Genomic DNA, 15992 nt, shown 5'->3' with positions numbered 1-15992 from the left:
AAACATGATTTGCTTTTTTTACTGCCACACTGTTCTGGATGCCAGTGCATGCTTTCCCTTTAAACTGGGGTCTCTCTCTCTGTGTGTATAAGCAGCTCCATTCCCTTCTTATGCTAGCAACGTTAAGTGTCTAAGACTCAGAACGGAAGAAGATACAGGAAAAGTCAACTAAAATGATAGGGTTGAGCCAAATATTCTCATCAAAGGTATGAAGATCATCTAAAAAGAAGAGTTACAGGATGCCCTCCCCCAAGGGCTTCACCTGGTACCAACCCCACTGTCATTTAGATATTAAACTAAAACATTTTAATAGATTTTACTGATTTACAGTGCATGGGATTTCAGCCTTAACTGTGCAAGTTTTAGCTGGTTTGCTGTTGTTTTGTTTAAATACACATCTCATTTATATCCTACCTTTCAACCATAATGCATTGGGTTTTCTCAGGTAGGTTTCCCAGATGGCCCCAGATCTGCTTAGCTCATGAAGCAAGCTTATTCCAAGTCAGACCACAGGCCTCTCAAGCAGAGACCACGCTGAGGAGTACAGCTCTGATGAGGAATGGTGGGAGCCTCCCCCCCTGTCAGCTCCTGACCAAGATCCTGAAGCTGCCCAGGAACAAACAATGGAGCAGTACAGATTTGGAACAGTGGTTTGCAGAGGGGCATAGTTCTGAAGACAAAAGTTGGGATGAACTGGGGGGTGAACAGCTAAGTGAAGAAGAACTGGAAGACAGAGAGAGAGCTAACAGACTCTCTCTCACTGGAAAGTGTCCAGCCTATCAGTCCAAGGTCAAGGAGAGCAGATAAGGTGGCTACACAAAAAGCACAGTGGTTGTGAGATCAGGTTGCAAGAAGCGCACGTGACAAGGGGGAAAGTGAAACACCTTCATTCCAAGAATGGCTGTGTTGTTCTTTTGCTGTGATCGTTAAAGACTCTTTAAATGGTAAAAGACTCTTTTTGCTTTGTCCTGCTTATCTACAGCCAAGGGGGGGGGGGAAGCCGAGTCCCCAAAGCCTGACAACTGTCCAAGCTTGGGTCCCTCCCCAGATGTTGTTGAACTACAACCCAGATCAGCCCTGACCATTGTAACCTACATTATACCACTTTCAATAGTCACGATTTTCCCCAAAGGATCCTGGGAGCTGCTGTTTGCTAAAGATGATGAGAATTGTTAGGAAATCCTATTCTCTTCATAGCTGTACAGTTTCCAGAGTGGTTTAACAATCAATCTCGCTTCCCAGGCAACTGGAAATGGTACCTCCGGTAGGGCAGGTAGGGGTCTTAGCACCCTTAACGAACTACAGCTCCCATAATTCTTTTGGAACTGTTAAAGTGGTATAGCAGTGCTTTAAATATATGGTGCAGATGTGGCCAAGATATAGAATGTGTTCTTCAAATTTCACTGTAACTCACTTTCACAGTCAAACAGGGTTTTATGTGCAGCAACCCAGGCGGAAAGCAACTGATGTGGATTAATCAAAGAGCAGAAGCTAGAAGAAGAAAACTCACATGCAAAAAAATAATTCAAATGTTGAAGAAAATACCTGCAGTTGCAGCTTTGCTTGTGTTCCTGGAAGAGGTTTCTTGGCTTGCTATGAGAAGGGCAAGGTAAAGCAAAATGAGTTTTATTATTAAAAACAACCTAGTCTGCTTGAGGAAAAGGAGAAGGTTGAGATATGTTGACCGATGGTCTTTTGGAACATAGTAATATCTCATGGCAATATATGCCGCATTTCAAATAAAAGTTACCTGAAAGCATATTTCAAATATACCATTCTGAATGTTCCGTCTCGCAGCATTACCTGTCCCTTTTGTGCTTGTATTAGGAGATGAAGAGAGCGGTTTTGGTATATGAAACCGCTGTGTCTTTACTGCTTTAATATACCTTTTAAAAAATAAAATAAAATCTATTCTCTTCCTGAGCTCAGCCAGGCATTTGACAATTTTTATTGGCCTCTGAAGTTACAATACCCTTCAATTTCACTGTACTATATTTGAGAAGTAAAGGTCTTCATACCATGATACTTGAGGGACAAGCTACTCCTGCACACAAAGCACGATTTAAGTAGAGAATCTGGTGGTTTTTTTTTAATTTGGAAAAGTAGCCCCAGGAAGAAGACTGGGCAGATCTATTTGAGAGATGGTGTCCCCTAAGATATCCCAGTTAACTGCAAATTGGTATCAGCTTTAATATGAAAATATGAATGGTGGGTGTGAGTGCATGCTTCAAAAGTCACTTCTGGGTTCTTGATCATTATCTAAAGCAGGGTTGGGTGAACTGCCAACCTATAAGATCAGCTTCCCACCCCCAAACCCAAATACCAGCTGTATCAAAATGTAAGAAGGGCATATATATACTTCGAATGAAAGAACAAAGCATCTCTCGGCCCAGGACTTTGTCTTCAGTACCAGAAATGAGGTCATAGTCCTTTCACACAAAAATCCTAGTCCCCCAACCCACAAATTAGAAGCCTAATTTGGGAAGAAAGGCTGGTGCTTTTTTTGAACCACTGGGAGTCAGATGTTATTGGTGATTTAACTACAAATAACCCAGAGGTCTACAAATAGTACCTTCTGCCTGGACCTTATCTGGAGGTAAGGACTGGTTGCAAGTCAGAAGGCAGACAAGTGGGCTTTGTGGAATCAAGGTTAATGGGTCAGTGCCCATTTGCCCTAATGGAGCAGATTCCATTGCCCTATCGTGCTTTACTTTGGAATATTATATCTCCTCTTTCATTGGATCCCTCTCACCTCCACAGTAAGGAGCCTCCCTTTTACATGTACTATAACACTAATCTCCAACATATATATATATATATATATATATATATATATATATATCCATTTCAATCTGAAATGGAAACCTTGAACCAAAGTCGTTGCAAATGAATGCAATGGAAACTAAATGCAAAGGCGTTTAACCCAATTGGTTGGACCCTTCAATGGACACTGAAGTAAGCTAAAAACGATTGTTTACATGAATTAGTATAAATGATATGCACTTATGCAGTGACTTTAAAATCCCAGACAATTATATACCTGTGAGCTTACCTTTAGTTGTTGAGATAGTTGTGGTTGATCCTGTACAAATAACATAAAGCATTCATTGTGGTGGTTTATCTTGCAGTTGAGATTAATGTTACACTAAACAGCCATCTTAATAATAATTGTTGAGAAGGGATTTCATAAGGCAGGGGACCTATGCTAAAGGAAGGTTGTGGGAGTGTAAAAAAAGAATACCTGGAGAAATAAAACAAACTAACAGACAGGATCAGTGATGGTAAGAGCACCCCAGATTGCAAGAACAAGGGGTTCTGAAAGTTAGAGACCCCCTGGAGTTCTGACAATCCTTGAGAATGACAGAGGAGGCAAGGCCTTACATATTTACTATTACTATTACTCCTACTATTTACATTACATCCTGCTTCAGGTGATGTATATATGGTTCTCTCCTAACTCTTTTATCCTCACAACAATCCTGTGAAGTAGGTTGGGAAGAGATAGTGAATACTCACCCTGGGCACGAGAAGGGATTTAAACCGGATCTTCCTGGTCCTAGCCTGACACTGTAACCACTAAGTTGACTGCACTGGCTCTCATGCACCATCATAGCTAAGCCCAGAATCAGCACGGACCCATCATGGGCTTTGCTGATAAACAGCAACAGGGAAGAAGTTGCTTTTTCTCGAACAAAGCCACTCTAATGTATGGGCCTGTTCTCAAGAGATGGTTAAAAGTAAGGCAATAAAGGGTTGTTGCTTACCAGGACTTGTTGGGCCCTTGCTGGGTGTTGTATTTATGTCTTCTGAAGATTAAAAACAAACAAAAGTATGAGTGTTAATCATTGTTCTCAACAATCTCTGTCAAATGAAGAATTAGCACTCAGAGGCGATGCCATGGAAGCAGAAGTCATTCTGCCGAGCAGCTGTTTGAACAGTTGGTAATGCTTTCCTTTGATGGTTTATTGATTAACCTTCTCTGTTATAGCTCATCACTTATTTAATGGTATAAGGCAATACCATTCCAACCACCATTTTGGTGCATTTCCTTATTATCTACCAGAACTGGAGTATGTTCAGGGCGGCTTCTTCATTTTTTGGGGGAAATTTTACAACTTTGATCTTTTCCATCCTCCTTTCGTTAAAATGTGGCCAGTTGCTAGTTGTGTTTTGCTGATATTCCTTACCGAAACTATGATCATTTCACAGCTACAGTAGGAGATACCAGGTTTGTAATTTTAGGAAAAGACCAGTTTTCAGAAAGAGCAATAGTTTGCTTCCTCTTTATGAAAATTGTACTCCCCCTCTTTTTCTTCTCCAAAGCAGGGACAGGATTTGGCCAGTGCCTTTAAATGGAGGCTTTTTCCTGGACTATAAGAAGAAGTAGGTAGCATGGCTGCATAGCCCAAAGAAGCTAGGCTAAATATATAGAGAGCTGGGCTTCGTATAATTTCTTTCCAGTAGATAGACTTAAGTGCCCCTGTTCTCAACACATTGACTTTGCTGTGCAAGGGGTCAATCCACTATGAAAAGCTTAATTATATGGCAGTTATTACAGTGTGAAAAGCAAATTAGAGTAGCAAACCCAGACACAGAAAAAAAGCCATTGCCAGTGATGACAGGTCTGAATTTTTCGGTGCAAATGTGCAATGTAAATTGCAATCCTTACTGCAGAAAATATATAGCAGCACAGGAGGAGATGTTTGGGGAAATCACATAGGCAGAGAAAATTATGTGACATTCGAACCATCTTATTACTTCATGAATGGATGAAAAGGCTGGTTTGCATCTATAGAAGAAGCTGAAGTTTATAGGATTTTAATCAACTTTAGTTGCGAGCCTCTCCCTTCAAGAGCGTGTCATTTCAGAGATTTTGTTTAGTGTCAAGGCCCCTGATTTGTTGGGGGGGCAATTTTTAAGTTCACATTTTAACAGCTTATTCACTCTTAAATGATGTGTAGAGCAATTCTATGTATGTTTACTCTGAATAAAGTCACACTCAGTAAGATGGGGGTTGCTCCCTGGTAAATGTAGACAGGATTGCAGCCCAGAGGCAGAGATGTAAGAAGGCAGCAATTTCTGTTCCAACCTGTATTCATCACAACCAGTGCTGTTTCTGGTCTGCTGCAGTTCAGTTTCTTCCAATATTGCATTATTCATCTCACTGTCCACTATGTAACGTAAATTACATAAATTATTTATGTAACTTCTATAACTTACATTAATTTCAATGTAAAGGGAACATAAATGTAGAAAAAATCCCATAGTTAATTATGTATGGACTTAAAACAATTATGTCAATGAATATCAATCGTAGCCACTTGACTGAGTTCCATTTTTAACTACAAATGTAAACTGCAGATGTGAACACACAGACTACAGCAATGTCTTATTCTTTTTCATAATTGTCTGTTATCTCTACCTGAAGCTTTCTGCCCTGTTTCCCTATCTTATCATTCTTACTATTTATGTCAGTAGCACTTTCCTATAGGTAGTAAAGAAATGGGCAGGTCTTTCAAAAACATGGTCCCCACTTCAGCCAGGACACATCCTGTGCCCCGAGATCTGCAGATGAAGGACGGTATAATAATAGTAGTAAGAAAGTGAAAGATAGCCATTTACTCTCCCAGTGGTACCAGTTGGACTAGGTGCCTCAGAGTGGACCAGATGGAGAACTTTACTCCTCTGGTCCACTCAAGAGCTCCAAATAAAGCTCTTCGTCCATGATGAAGAGCAAGGGCGATGAGGAGCAAGCTGATGACAAAGAGCAAGGATGAGGGAAGGGGGCTTCCAATGGGGGCTTCATATCGTAAATGGGTTGTTGGCAACACACACACATGTTTTCCCTGGAAAGGGTAGATCTGGAATGGTCTGGGGAGGAATTTTGATGTCAGCAGTATTGTGTGGATGCTGCAAAAAACCCCAACAACAATTGCACACATGAGCAGCAGAGTCAAGAATGTTTGTCTGTCTAGGAGTATCCACAGAGTGGTTACCAACAAGTCAGCTATTTTGCTTAGGGATGGGACTAATCCTTTAATCCAGGTGAGAGGAACCTGTGGCCTTCCAGATGTTGCTGAGCTGCAACTCCCATCAGCCCCAGCAAGCATGGCCAATGACCAGGGATGACCAGGGCTCCTCATGCCTGCTTTAAGTCAAGGGTGGTTCCCCCAGATGTTGCTGGACTGTATGTATGTATGTATGTATGTATGTATGTATGTATGTATGTATGTATATCTAGAAGGCTCATGTTGGGGAAGGCTGTCGTAGGAATATAGGAAGCTGTCTTATACTGAGTCAGACCATTGGTCCTCTAGCTCAGTATTGTCTGCACAGACTGGATGCAGCTATTCAGGGTTTTAGATAGGGGTCTCCCCAGCCCTACCTGGAGATGCCGGGGATTGAACTTGAGACCTTCCACTTGCAAGGCAGATGCTCTATCCACTGAGCTATGGCCCTTCCCCTCATTTGTTCCCGGTATTTGTCACAGTGATAGAAAGACTGTCCGTCCTCTCATGGCCTCCTCTATTTAGCAGTCACCTGCTTATTCCTCCCCCAGCCTGTGCTTTTCTGATATCCCTTTAGAGTCCCTTTGGCTGCAACAGCTTCATCTTTTCAAGCATGGAGAGGAAAGCGCTGGATTCGGCAGGGATTTGCCATCCCTGGTAGAAGTGACTAGCAACATTCCCACGGAAAGCTACGTGTGGGAGTCCGGCTCTGTTCCCTGATCCCAATGCAGTCACTTCCAGGATTGTGTCAGGGGGAGAAGTGGGGTGAGGGTGTGGCTTCAGGGAGTGCGTGAAAGATAACAGGATATGCTAAAAATATGACCATTACAGTCGCAGCTGCAAGGTCAAGCCAGCAACACACCGAGATACGACGGAATAATGCAAAAAGAACACCGCCCATCATTTGCTACACAACAGAAGAGCTGTTCCCCCACCCCATCTGTTTTCTTCTCTTACATGTGCAGGAGGCCAAATCTGTCCATTTTGGTTCTTCTTAGTTTCTCCTACCACCCGAGTCTTTAGCTAGGTTCTGCACATTTGTACATCAGTTTGTGGCATTTACCACCATCCCCTCCAAAAAAAGATCCTCATGAAATTCCATCCGCATTTTAGTGCAAACATCTCCTATTTTACATGTTTTTAATGCACTTTTGCCTCATGTTATTTAGCAAAGTAAATATAATGTATTTTTGCATGTTGTTTGCACTAATAGATGCATTTCTGTGCACACGTTGCCCTATTGCATGCATTTTTTGTACAAAATTTGGAGAAGTGAGAATTTCAAAGGCTGGCTGTGTTTTGATTGGCAAATGGTTTCAGAACGTGTCAATTAGGTAAAGGCAACCCTATCATTTCTACTAACAGCTCCTCTTCTGAATTCCTCCACACCATCACACAGACATGTTCGTGGATACAGCAACCTTTCTCTATATGAGGCACAGTTAGAGTGAGCTGAGGTAGCATGTCAGGAGCTATTAATGTGGTTGCAACTGCATTCCCCCCACTCCTCCCCGAGATGGCTGCCCACTCCTGTTTACACACTTATTTATCCTCAGTTTTCTCCAGAAAGTGAAAACTTGAGTCTAAAGTTTAGTGGCTGGTTGGACAAAGAGGTGATCTCTGGGCTCAAGCATACTGGCTTGCCCCCATGATTGAGGGGGCCAGGGCCATGTGACATGCTGGTGTCACTTGTGTAAGCCATGCAATGTGCTAATATGTTGCCCACATGCCACATGGCTTGCATGAGTGACATGAGCATGCCATGCGGTGTGTGTGAGTGATGTGCATAGTCATCGTGGAATATTGAGAGGGCTCAGCCCTCTCCTTGAATTTTTTTGGAGGGGCCCTCAGCCTCTTGGCTCCCCAGATGGCACCCTTGTCTGGGCTCATCCTGTGACTGCCATTAAAATGAGTCTTTGAACAACGTATGTACTATACTGGGCAAGAGACTTTGGGCATAATATACAACTTACAGCATGGGAGAAGTTATGGAATTGGGATTTAAAATTCATAGCATGTTACATGTTGAATGATTTTTTTTTTTATGAAAATGAATATAACGGGATCAAATGTATGCTGGAAATATAAGGAAAAAGAAGGTACTTTTTATCATAGGTGGTGGAAATGTAAAGCGGTAAAAGAATTTTGGGAAATGATATATAATGAGTTGAAAAAAATGTTGAAAATAACCTTTTCTAAAAAAACCCCAAACCCCCAAAGCCTTCCTTTTAGGAATTCTAGGTGCCGAAATCCCAAGGGAGCAGATAAGACTATTTATGTATGTGACCACGGCTGCACGGATGTTATTGGCCCAGAGATGGAAAGAAGACAAAGCTCCCACCAGAGAAGAATGGCAGATGAAGTTGATGGATTATGCCAAAATGGCCAAAAGGACCAGAAGAATCAGAAAACAGGAAGACCAAAATTTTAATAAGGAATGGGGGGGAATTATAATTTATCTTAGAAACCATTGTAAACAGTTAAAATTGTTAGTAGGATTGGAATATCACTTGTAGTTAAAGGCGAGTTTTGGACACAACGGAGAGGTAAAAGATTTTGGATTATCATAAATGATGCAGGAGGAAATGGACCCACAAAGGGGAGGAGGGAAATCCAGGAGATTCCTTGGAATCTTGTTTTTATGTTGTAAGTTGGACTGTAAAATTTTAATTTGAAAAACTAAATAAATATTTTTTTTTTAAAAAAAAGAACAACGTATTTACAAAGTGTGTATGAACAGCTGCATCACACGTCAAAATATCCTAGATCAGGGGAAGGGAATGTTACCATCAGGCTTGTACACTTTTATGAAATACATAGCTGCCGGTTATATCAAAGGTTCTGGCTGCTCATCTGCAATGGGAAACCTCAGCACTCCTGCAGGGACCCACAGAGAAGACAGCGACAAGGCAGGTGCAATACCATGGTCCTTCCATTGTAAACAAAGGAACGTAGGAACCTGCTTTACAAGAATCCGTCTAGCGGTCTATCTAGTTCTGTCTGGGACCTTCTGAATGCAAAGCCAGATGTGTTGCCACTGAGCCATGACCCAGGTTAGTCTGGGTCCTGTTCCCCAAAGCTATGTACACAAATGTGGAATATGGCACATTACAGGACACTGGAAATACACACACGTCTGCACCTAGAACAGGCATAGGCAAACCCGGCCCTCCAGATGTTTTGAGACTACAATTCCCATCATCCCTGACCACTGGTCCTGTTAGATACGGATGATGGGAGTTGTAGTCCCAAAACATCTGGAGGGGTGAGTTTGCCTATGCCTGACCTAGTACTTTGAATAATCCAGATGATGGTTACATGCGAACAGCCTTTGGTAGCAGATAGCTAAATGAAGAAACAAAGTAATGTCTGGTGAAAGTCAATGAGGTAGGAAGGACCACTGGTTGGTGACAGAGCATATGCTTTGCAAACCAAAGGTGCAATGTTCAGTCTCTGAAAAATACCAAGTAGCAAAGAAGGGAAAGATGTATGCTGGAGAGCTGATGCCAGTCAGAGTAGACTGTATTGAGCTGGGTGAACAAAGAGTATGAGGCAGCTCCTGACATTGCTTAGCATTGCCTTCCTGAAAGAAAAAGGGTTCCATTGCATTATGAATCCAAACTCTTGACATTATCACTCTCTCCTCCACACCCCCATTGAAATCCAATGGCTTATACTGAAGTTTATTTTGATGGATGGTCAGGGCTCTCTCTCTTATTAATTAAACTTGCAGAAAGATAAGCCGCCTGAAATTCTTGGGCAGCAGGGATGAGCAGCCTTGTTGAAGGAGCGGAAGGGGAACTTCCACCACGGTCTCTTGCGCTGAACAGCATTTTCTGTGTGCAACTACGGTAGTCCCCTCAGCAAAGAATCACTTGTAGTTTCTGTATAAAAGATCTGCTTGTTCAGGTGAGCACACTTTGGCCAGTCCAAAGGATTATGGTAAAGCCATTTCAAAAGCTGTGGAGTGCTCTTTTTTGTGATATCTGGAGAGCCAGATGTAGGCTGAGGGGAGGAAAACCGAAAACTCAAACTCACCAGATGCCCTAACCTGGGATTTAGCCTCATTCTTGTACAATGGATTTGTGTGTTTTCAGGACGCAGCCTATTCTTGTGACAGTAAACCATTTTAACTGTTTTTAATTCTGAATTTTAGATTATTATGGCCATTCTGGGCGCTGTGCTCTTGTGTGATTTCAGGATGCAATCTCATCCCCGAAAAGTACTTTTTCCCAGGGCCACGATCTCGTCCAGGTCACATGACTTGCAAGGGAATGTGGCCCCAGAAGAAGGCATCCTGGTTTTTCCCTGCGTCGCGTTGGAAGGTGTGGACTTGGTATCTGGCAGCTTCCTACATTTTCCAAGAGGCTACTTCGAATAAAATGGCAGAGATAACAGTCTGCTGCATGCAGAGCTTTGTAAAGGAAGCCCATGCTTGTAAAAAACATCCAGTACAGGCATCCCCAAACTGCGGCCCTCCAGATGTTTTGGCCTACAACTCCCATGGTCCCTAGCTAACAGGACCAGTGGTCGGGGAAGATGGGGATTGTAGTCCAAAACATCTCGAGGGCCGAAGTTTGGGGATGCCTGATCTAGTAGAATGTTACACATGGCTATTACTGATTATCAAAAGCAATGACTTGTGGGGATGCAGTTCTTAGCAGGGTGTGCCCCTTCTCAATATGACTGGGATGAGAAGTCCAGCTAAGGATGACAATTTATTTTTAAAAAACCCACAGAGCATCAGAAAGCCCAAAACCAAAGTAGGATGGAAACTAGATAAAGGGAAATGGCATGGCCATTACTCAGAGGAATGGGGTGGGTTTTTAATTTTTGTTAAACAGTCATAGCATTCATTTATATGGAATATCACCCAAAATAACCATGTGGTGAGGCCCATTACATCAGCCGGCAATGAAAAGAGAGAAAGAGAGAGAGAGAGAGTAGCTTAATCCCTTGGTATTCAAGACATATAAATTGAAAACCTTGATTGGACAAAGCTGTGGAAAATATATTCAAAGGAGGAATATGTGTGTATGTGTGTATTTATATATATATATATATACTGCCTTTCAAAGAGCTGGATAATATGCTTAAGTAGGTCAGGCCATTTTAATCTCTAATTAATGAAAAATGTGGAAGATGCTACTAGGTCAACATAAATAGGATTAGGGTAATTGTGTGAATGGTTTTGCTTATTAGCAGCATGTCTTAAGGACTAGATTATTCCTAAAGTAGTTTTAATATTGCTCTAATTGATGCCAACAAGGAAGAGAAGAACTGAGGACAATGGATACTAATTGCTAGGGGCATTGCCCACACAATTTAGATATCTTTATGTACAATTAGGGATGGGGTATGTATTTGCAAAGGGGTAGGGGCTTGAAAATGCAAGCCCCCCCATTCAAATAATAGCACAGGGGTGGGGAACTGGTTGCCCTACTGATGCCTGTTGGACTACAACTCCCATCAGACCCAGTCAGCATGGTTAAAGGTCAGGGATGGTGGACGTTGTAGTCCATCAACAACTGGAGAGTTCCAAGTTCTCCATCCTTGGCGTAGCTGTTCGTTTTGGGTGTGGGGTGTCATGAAACTTAGCATTAGGCAGTTTTGGTTAAGTCACTATCCAAAGTTGTCATTTGGCTACCCTTCCACTCTGAACTCAATTGAGGAAGAAGCTCTAATGGAGAAGGCCTCCCCAGGCTGAAATATGCCTCCCCAACCCATAGCTGCCAAGTTCTCCCTTTTTTAAAGGGAAATTTCATTATGCTGAATAGGCTTCCTCACGAGAAAAGGGAAAACTTGGCAGCTATGCCCCAACCTGTAGTAATTACTCACCAGTTTGGGGAGGGGGGGGGAAGGTGCAGCCATTGATTTGGAAGGAAGAGAGATACTTAGAAAATGAAGCATGGCCACAGCAGGGGAGAAACAGGGGGCACTTTCTGGGTTGCAATGGGGGATGGTGGGGGAATTAGGTTTTATTTGTATTGAAAGGTAAACCTATCTTTGCACTTGCACTTTCTGAAACAATGCATGAACCAACGCAAGTCAACTTTCAAAAGCCACACTTCTCTGAATTTTGCAATGCAGTTCTGCAGCCAAGTAACATGTACAAAAGTGCATGTAATGGGGGGAATTGCTCAGCAAAAATGGTAGATTAGGCAAACCTGCATACAAACACATGTATATTAGCATAAATTTGCACTGAAATGCTTTTGATTTTTTCTTTTTGATTTTTTTAAACAAAGTAATAATGATAAATAAAAATTAAAATGTGCGCCCCACCCCCAAGACCATTCCACTGTAACTATCCAACCTCCCAAAAGTTCAACACCTCTTGCAATGCTTTGACTTTTGATTTTCTTGAGGATTTTTTTTTTAAAAAAAGAGCTTGCAAACTGATGAGGAAATGTGGAAAGCTGAAGACTGGAAGAATTGAAATCGACCAATTTCCCCACCCTTACTTTCTCTTAACCAAGACACTGAGCTGTGTCTGCTAATATTGACCCCTTTCCATCTTGAATTGCAGAAGTCATACAACCCCTTCAAAGTTTAATCATTACATCAGTGCCCCTTCTTCTAAATGCTGAAGGACACCAATGGGGCTCCAATGAGGATTTTCAGAGTGTATGCTGACATGACATGGGTTTGAAAGCAGATCTTTCAGGGATGGTACCCTTGGTGCCACCTCCTTGTCAGGATTTTGAACAGCAGCGAGCCTGCCCAGCAACATGGGTTATGCCACACCAAGCTTCTGTTTATTTCCATTCTAATGAGTAAGCCGAGGAAAAGACTTTGATCCAATACTTGTGATTACTTAGCAGCAGGCATTCGGCTACATGGTTAGTAACCATTCAATCAACTGGTCTATTTATAATATATCTGTGAAAGGGTATAGGCTTTGCATCTTTTTAAAGGAGACAACTGCACAACACAGCACCTTCTACAAAAACAACATTTCCTAGCGTCAAATGGAATTGCTATATTTTCAAATAACAGCTCCAGTTGTTCTCTGGTTATCATCCTTTGGTTTGGTTTAAAACTGAATACTGTGGACTGTAAAAAAACACACAACAATTCTGTACTACAGACTGCAAAAACTGATTGAATGATATACAATGACTAGAACCCAAAGTTAAAATAAGAAAGAATCCCGTCCCAATGACATCTCTGTGTTACTCTGTATCTTTATTTCTTATTCTCCATGTCTCTTTTCCTTCAAAATTAAATTTTTTAAAAAACAAAATTAGAAAATGACACTGCACTAATGCAACACTTCCCTCTCAGTTTTATTCCTCTACCTGTTTCAATCTCCTTTGAACAATACTTACCGCTCTTAACAGTACAAATATCTGCAGGTGTATTCAGAAGCAATTTCTACTACCTTCAAAGGGGCTTACTTCCTAGCAAGTGTGCTTAGGAATGCAGCTTTATTCTTTGCTTGTAATAAAAGGTCTGATTGGATTAATCTCCAGGAGGTATGATGTGTTCAAGGAGCTACCAGTTGTGGTGAATTAGGCTAAGTGACCATGCCTAAGGGCCCCATGCAATAGGTACATAAATCAGATTTTTCTGCCCACTCTCAAATACTAGAGCTCCAGAAGAGCTGACCAGCAAGAGATATTATTCTCTGAATACACTGAGATCCATAAGAAATAATCTTCTTCCTTCCTTCTCTACATAGCTGCCAAGTTATCCCTTTTTTAAAGGGATTTTCCCTTATGCTGAATAGGCTTCCTCGCGAGAAAAGGGAAAACTTGGCAGCTATGCTTCTCTAGTCATGCAATCAGCCAGTCCATGCATATGTGGCAATGAAGCACTCTCTAGTATAGCCCAAGAGAAAACAGTATAGCAGGCAAACCTTTTCCTAACCAGGAACCTCTACTTGTCCCCAGCTGCTCTGAGCGAACAAGCAAGCCAGAAAAGAGTAGCAAAGACGAATGTACCATTACCGCCAACACAGCAGAGGGTCAACAAAGCCGCAGAGAGGAGGACTCTTCCCAACAGCTCCATAGTGCTTCTTCTCTGTGCTGCAGGCATTCCTTTTCCAACGGCAGCGAAGCACAAAACTCTCTCCCCATATGAATGGCCACTGCCCAGCCCTGCTTATTTTTGGGAGCTTGATAAAGAACAGGAGGAAACACGACAGACTCCCTCTGGGAATTCAGATTTATTGTTTCAGCCCTTTAGCAGGAACTCCTTTTCCTTGGCAGGCAATCGTGTTTTTGTTACTACTTTAGTTTGTTCTTCTTCAGCCTCAGAGGTCAGGAAGGTTCCAAAGAGAGCAGATCTTGCTTGAGAAGAGGACCAGATTCACAGTTTTTATATATCTATCCAGGGCTGTCTTAAGCGCCCCTGGCGCCGTGGAGCGACGGATCCCTCCGGCGCCCCCCCACCCCGTTTCCCCTCCGGTGCCCCCCGTCCCGTTTCCCAGCACGGTGGGCGGGCGGGCACAGCGCGGCTGCCACAGGCACTGCTATGCGGCGGGTGGGCAGGCACAGCGCAGTTGCTGTGGGCGCAGCTGCCCGGCGGACCGGGCGGCCAGCGGGCGGGCACAGCTCGCGGTGCCCTCCTGGAGGGCCGGCGCCGTGGTGCCCTGCGCCACCCAGCCTGGCCGTAGGGCCGGCCCTGTCTCTATCTCTATCTCTATCTCTATCTCTATCTCTATCTCTATCTCTATCTCTATCTCTATCATCTCTATCATCTCTATCATCTCTATCTCTATCTCTATCTCTATCATCTCTATCTCTATCTCTGCTTAAAGACCTCCATAGAAGGAGACTCCACCACACTCCTTGATAGCAAATTCCACTGCTGAACAGCTCTTACTGTCAGGAAGTTCTTCCTAATGTTTAGGTGGAATCTTCTTTCTTGTAGTTTGAATCCATTGCTCCGTGTCCGCTTCCCTGGAGCAGCAGAAAACAACCTTTCTCCCTCCTCTATATGACATCCTTTTATATATTTGAACATGGCTATTATGTTCAAATGTATCTTCACTCTCATGACTGAGTCCTTCCCCACCTTGCTGAATCCCCTCAGCCCTTCCACATAATCCTCAATGCAGCCCAGTCCCGATCCTTCTTCTTGGTAATAATTTACATCATGGGCAAGAACTGCTCAAAGCTCAGCTGTCTTCCCTTGTCAGATACAAATTTAGTAGCAGGGAAGTATCAGTTGCAACATGGATTGATTACATTTCAAGTAGTATTAATTGAATCTTGGCTTGTTTTCACGGCTCTTTTTGTGGAAATGAGTGCTTGATGTCTGCTTGACACTCTAGAACAGGCACCCCCAAACTCGGCTCTCCAGATGTTTTGGGACTACAACTCCCATCATCTCTAGCTAACAGGACCAGTGGTCAGGGATGATGGGGGTTGTAGTCCCAAAACAGCTGGAGGGCCGAGTTTGGGGATGCCTGCTCTAGAGGACTGTAGGAGGACTGTAGCACGGTGGTATTCAGTGCTAACCCTACTCAGAGTAGACCCACTGAAGTTAATCGTCATGACCAGGCTTCCTCAACCTCGGCCCTCCAGATGTTTTTGGCCTACAACTCCCATGATCCCTAGCTAGCAGGACCAGTGGTCAGGGATGATGGGAATTGTAGTCTCAAAACATCTGGAGGGCCGAGGTTGAGGAAGCCTGGTCATGACTAACTTGGATTTATCAATTTCAATGTTCCTACTGTGAGATGTATTTTCTTGGCTACAACCAACAATAATTTTCAGAATACATAATGTATATTTTAACTATAAATGTTGACGGTTTCTCCTGTAGTTGTTTTCCCCCCCAATCCTCATACACTGGCAAATGGAAGAGATACCAGACTCCTAACAGTTCAGCAGCTTGTGCCTCCATTTCTAATTAAAGCTAGAAATAAATCCTGTGAGGGGGAAAGACAGAGTATAAACAAACAAACAAACAAACATTTTAAATTTTAAAAAAAGTAAATTCAATGTTTAATTACTGACTGGATTAATTGTATTT

The 15992-nt window shown here is 42.7% G+C and overlaps 1 protein-coding gene across 5 annotated transcripts in view; it reads right to left on the bottom strand.

Moving 5' to 3' along the window:
* EMCN (endomucin) overlaps positions 1-14106 on the bottom strand; it is a 35699-nt gene extending 21593 nt beyond the window's left edge. For 3 of the 5 annotated variants that reach the window (XM_088661118.1, XM_035113351.3, XM_088661120.1), the window contains exons 1-4: positions 13955-14106; positions 3765-3806; positions 3053-3082; positions 1546-1593 (exon numbers count right to left, since the gene is read on the bottom strand). In XM_088661118.1, coding sequence (XP_088517244.1) covers positions 1546-1593; positions 3053-3082; positions 3765-3806; positions 13955-14048 — 214 coding nt within the window. In that variant the 5' untranslated portion in view covers positions 14049-14106. The remainder of the gene's footprint in view (positions 1-1545; positions 1594-3052; positions 3083-3764; positions 3807-13954) is intronic. The other 2 variants (XM_088661119.1, XM_035113352.3) reach the window with 1 other exon arrangement.
* Positions 14107-15992: the final 1886 nt, after the last annotated feature.

Source organism: Zootoca vivipara, chromosome Z1, assembly GCF_965207765.1.
Source record: "Zootoca vivipara chromosome Z1, rZooViv2.hap1.1, whole genome shotgun sequence".
Classification (NCBI taxonomy): Eukaryota; Metazoa; Chordata; class Lepidosauria; order Squamata; family Lacertidae; genus Zootoca; species Zootoca vivipara.
This window is presented reverse-complemented; position numbering and strand designations above follow the sequence as displayed.